We start from the raw sequence: 4,249 nt of genomic DNA, 5'->3' as shown, positions 1-4,249 counted from the left end.
ATATATATATATATATATTCGCTGTTTTCGCTGGCCTCCGCCAATGTCATATTTTTTCACAACTCTAATCCAAATATGGGGATGTTATTTGTACAAATTAACCAGTCTAAAGTGTTGAAAATGGCTCGGCACATCATGTTAATGGAAAACTATTTCTGTGCTCGATGTGTTGTTTTGCCAAGTCGGATAGTGCATAAAATTGACGTTACAGTGGTATTCGTAATGCTTACTTAGAACTGAAGTACATAACAGAGTTGGCACTTTTTTACTCTGACTTAATAATAATAATAATAATAATAATAATAATACATTTCATTTATAAGCGCCTTTCAAGACACTACTTAAGTACTTGAATTAAATCAGAAGGCCCACTTTTACCAGAGTTTATCTATTAACACAGTCATCGGTCCTTCTTAAGTGCGAGTTTTGATCATCATTTGGCTATGGTTCTCATCTTTGCGCCACAGAGTCCTGACGGGCTTGTGCGAGCCTTCCTTTTTCCGTCCCTTTCAGCCGGAGTCCTCCCCACTGTTTTCCACTGCCCCCTTGGGGGTCTCATCCGGACCCTCCCCAGTGCCGCTGTCCGACTCCTCCTCCTCGATGGCCAAGCGCGTGTCCGCGGAGGAGCACAGGGAGCTGATGCTGCTTTGCTCCGTGCAGAGCGCGCACGCGAGAGGGGATGGCAGCGCGGTCTCGTGGCGTAGATGTCCGAACGGGTTGCCGTGGTTACCGGAGAACGGCAAAGCCAGGTTCAACGAGCGCGCTCCCGTGGCGGCCTCCCCGGCGAAGGAGAGGCTGTGCTTCTTGGGGAGCGCGCCCCACCCCCGCTTTTCCTCATCGTGCACGAGGCGCGTGAAAATGTTGGTCCTCCTCTTCTCCTTCCTCTTGGAGTGGAAGTAACCCAGCATGATGCCGCAGAGGAAGACTCCGTAGAAAGAGATGACGATTAAAATGTACAAGTAGGCGTTTCCGCTGCTTTGCGCCGCCTGCGCGCGAAGAAGAGAGTGTGTGGAAGACTGGGTAGAGTTCTGCAGATCCTCCATCTTTTCACAGAAGCCTTAGTTGGTCAACTAAAGAGAAAAATAAATCCATTTGAATATAGGCATTTTTGTCCCCCAAATATGCACGAGTAAAGAAAAACAAAAACAGCACAATAGGCATTCCAGTAAGATAACCAGGTATGCACGTTCTGCTGAATCTCAACGAATCTAATATTGCAGAAAAGTACCAAGAATTAAATACAGCAAAAAAGTGAAATATCTTTTACAGGCTCATTAAAACACACAAATTAGGCTACTTTGGGGAAAGACAATTCCTTTTACTAATTTGATGTTCGCAGATGGTTTCTTGTAAGATAAATTTTGAGTTTTCGCTTGCCGCAGTGCGTGCGTGTGTGTACGAGGAGTCACGCACACAACCTGTATACTTATATCTGTAGTAAATATGAAGTGCATAAAGCAAAAGAGCACCATCTGCTGGATCACGCGTAGGTCTTAGCCATCTATTGAGGACATCTCTCTCGCTCCCACGAAAGCACGCACGTCATGTGATATGTGTTATTATTAAGCAACGCCAGGTTCCACGAGCTCGCTCCCGTGGCGGCCTCCCCGGCGAAGGAGAGGCTGTGCTTCTTGGGGAGCGCGCCCCACCCCCGCTTTTCCTCATCGTGCACGAGGCGCGTGAAAATGTTGGTCCTCCTCTTCTCCTTCCTCTTGGAGTGGAAGTAACCCAGCATGATGCCGCAGAGGAAGACTCCGTAGAAAGAGATGACGATTAAAATGTACAAGTAGGCGTTTCCGCTGCTTTGCGCCGCCTGCGCGCGAAGAAGAGAGTGTGTGGAAGACTGGGTAGAGTTCTGCAGATCCTCCATCTTTTCACAGAAGCCTTAGTTGGTCAACTAAAGAGAAAAATAAATCCATTTGAATATAGGCATTTTTGTCCCCCAAATATGCACGAGTAAAGAAAAACAAAAACAGCACAATAGGCATTCCAGTAAGATAACCAGGTATGCACGTTCTGCTGAATCTCAACGAATCTAATATTGCAGAAAAGTACCAAGAATTAAATACAGCAAAAAAGTGAAATATCTTTTACAGGCTCATTAAAACACACAAATTAGGCTACTTTGGGGAAAGACAATTCCTTTTACTAATTTGATGTTCGCAGATGGTTTCTTGTAAGATAAATTTTGAGTTTTCGCTTGCCGCAGTGCGTGCGTGTGTGTACGAGGAGTCACGCACACAACCTGTATACTTATATCTGTAGTAAATATGAAGTGCATAAAGCAAAAGAGCACCATCTGCTGGATCACGCGTAGGTCTTAGCCATCTATTGAGGACATCTCTCTCGCTCCCACGAAAGCACGCACGTCATGTGATATGTGTTATTATTAACACTACCTTATTTATTTTGAACACAGCTTCCAGTTTAATTTGCTCATTAGGAAGACTATTTAGGGGGAGGAAACTGGTCTTTATGAGTCAATAGGAGATTAAAGATTTGTTTTTCATGTGATCCAATATTATGGATCTTTAAACACATTGAAAAGATGAATTGTTAACTCACCAAAACGAGGGGTCAAATTTCCTGGGCCTCGAACGACCAGCGTGTAACTTCTTGGAGCTCTTCTGGAGTTTGGCAGATGTTCTCCAAGGATTAAATTATTTATACAATCGTTCCCCCACCCCCAGCCCCACCACCACTCTGACTGTGAGTCACGTGGAGGGGGTTGACTGTGTGACAAGATTTGTGTGTGTGCCTGTGGAAAGCTTAACAAAACACAGAATGTCGTCTAACTTAGACAGCTGTTGCGATAGAAAACATCCACCATCCACAACTTTCCGAGATATTTTCAGAATTTTCGTCACGCTATTTGGCTGCCCAAGGAACAGGTCTCAATACGATGTCATGCAGTAAATGCATCCTTAGCCGTACAGCCCTTCACTTTATGAAGACAGAATTTTTGGTGTGTAACCTAAATCTTTGATTCTACCAATTTTGACAGTCATGTGAGCAAGCACATACAATGTATTGTAATATACATATGAGTTGTCAATAATGACAAATTTAGTAGATTTTAGATTTCAATAGTTTTCTCCATTTATAAAAAAAAAATACAAATTTTAAATGACATTTTATATTAACATTTGTTTGATGATTTGAAAACACTAATTGGGAACCATTGCAAAAAGTGAGACTTCATGGAGAGTGCCCTTTTTTCAAATTACAAATACTGTACAAATAAATCTTTTTTCATGGCATTGTGTATTCTTTTTGAACTATGGGAGGAAGTCAGCGTAACAGCCCGGATTCATCAAAAAGCAAGCTATTATTCTTTAGTGACTTTTTGTTCATTCACACGATGAGAAAAAAAAAAAGCTGTATTTCTACTTTGAAGGCTCTCATGCAGGGATGGGCAATTTAAGAGATGGTAGCGGTCCAGGCCACAATTTTTCATCAGCGCTATGGGGTTGCCACAAATGGTACAGTACATGTATAAAAGTTGCAGCCTTCAACAACAATGGGTTTGAACAATCCAACCCCTCCCCCCCCCAAAAAAAACATACTATTTTTTTTTCCCAGTGGAAAAGTGGCTGTCCTGCATAAAAAAACTTTACCATACGCCAACATTAAGTGAAATAACTAATTTTGTGCATTTTCTTTTCACAAAAATCAACTCCCAATATTTTAATATTACTCAGGCACAAGGTTTGTCCTGGGTGTCATACCAAATTCCCAAATTAGGCCAACTCATGTTATAGCAGGACAGGACAGAAAAAGACCCAGAGTCAGCTCAACCAAGCGATGTCTGCCATCTGGTGGTGAATGGTGATATGACAACTTAAAAACGACAGTGGAACCCAGCTAATCGCGGGGGGATAGCGACTAGGGCCGGTCCATAAACAGCGAAAGTCCGCATATAAAATTGATGTCTGATGGAATGCATTAAAAAAAAAAAAAATCGATATGCCTTCAGTGTGTGCTTTCCACAAAAAAAAACAAAACAAATCAAAAACAAGTGCTGCTCCTCCAAGACACACAAGCACACACACAAGACACAAATTAATATATATGAATCCATGGTTGCTGCACCACGGTTGCTGCATCACACACACACACACACACACACACACACACACACAAATATTGGCAGAAGATTAATGGAGAGGCCACTCGGTGTGGGCACTGACCACATGCAGTAGCAATTTCCTGCTTAAGTGGCTCCTGAGTAGAAATCAGTATTCTGTAC

At 42.7% G+C, this 4,249-nt stretch overlaps 1 protein-coding gene across 1 annotated transcript; it reads right to left on the bottom strand.

Moving 5' to 3' along the window:
• Nucleotides 1-349: 349 nt before the first annotated feature.
• kcne4 (potassium voltage-gated channel, Isk-related family, member 4) lies at nucleotides 350-3,180 on the bottom strand. Its single transcript, XM_019861305.1, has 3 exons — nucleotides 2,566-3,180; nucleotides 1,617-1,897; nucleotides 350-789 (listed from the first exon to the last, which is right to left on the bottom strand). The coding sequence occupies exons 2-3, from the start codon at nucleotides 1,868-1,870 to the stop codon at nucleotides 510-512; spliced, it is 534 nt and encodes a 177-aa protein (XP_019716864.1). The 5' UTR covers nucleotides 1,871-1,897; nucleotides 2,566-3,180; the 3' UTR covers nucleotides 350-509.
• Nucleotides 3,181-4,249: the final 1,069 nt, after the last annotated feature.

Source organism: Hippocampus comes, unplaced genomic scaffold (assembly GCF_001891065.2).
Source record: "Hippocampus comes isolate QL1 unplaced genomic scaffold, H_comes_QL1_v1.1 scaffold122, whole genome shotgun sequence".
Lineage (NCBI taxonomy): Eukaryota > Metazoa > Chordata > Actinopteri > Syngnathiformes > Syngnathidae > Hippocampus > Hippocampus comes.
Note: the sequence above shows the minus strand (reverse complement) of the source record. Positions and strands in the feature narration are given on the sequence as shown.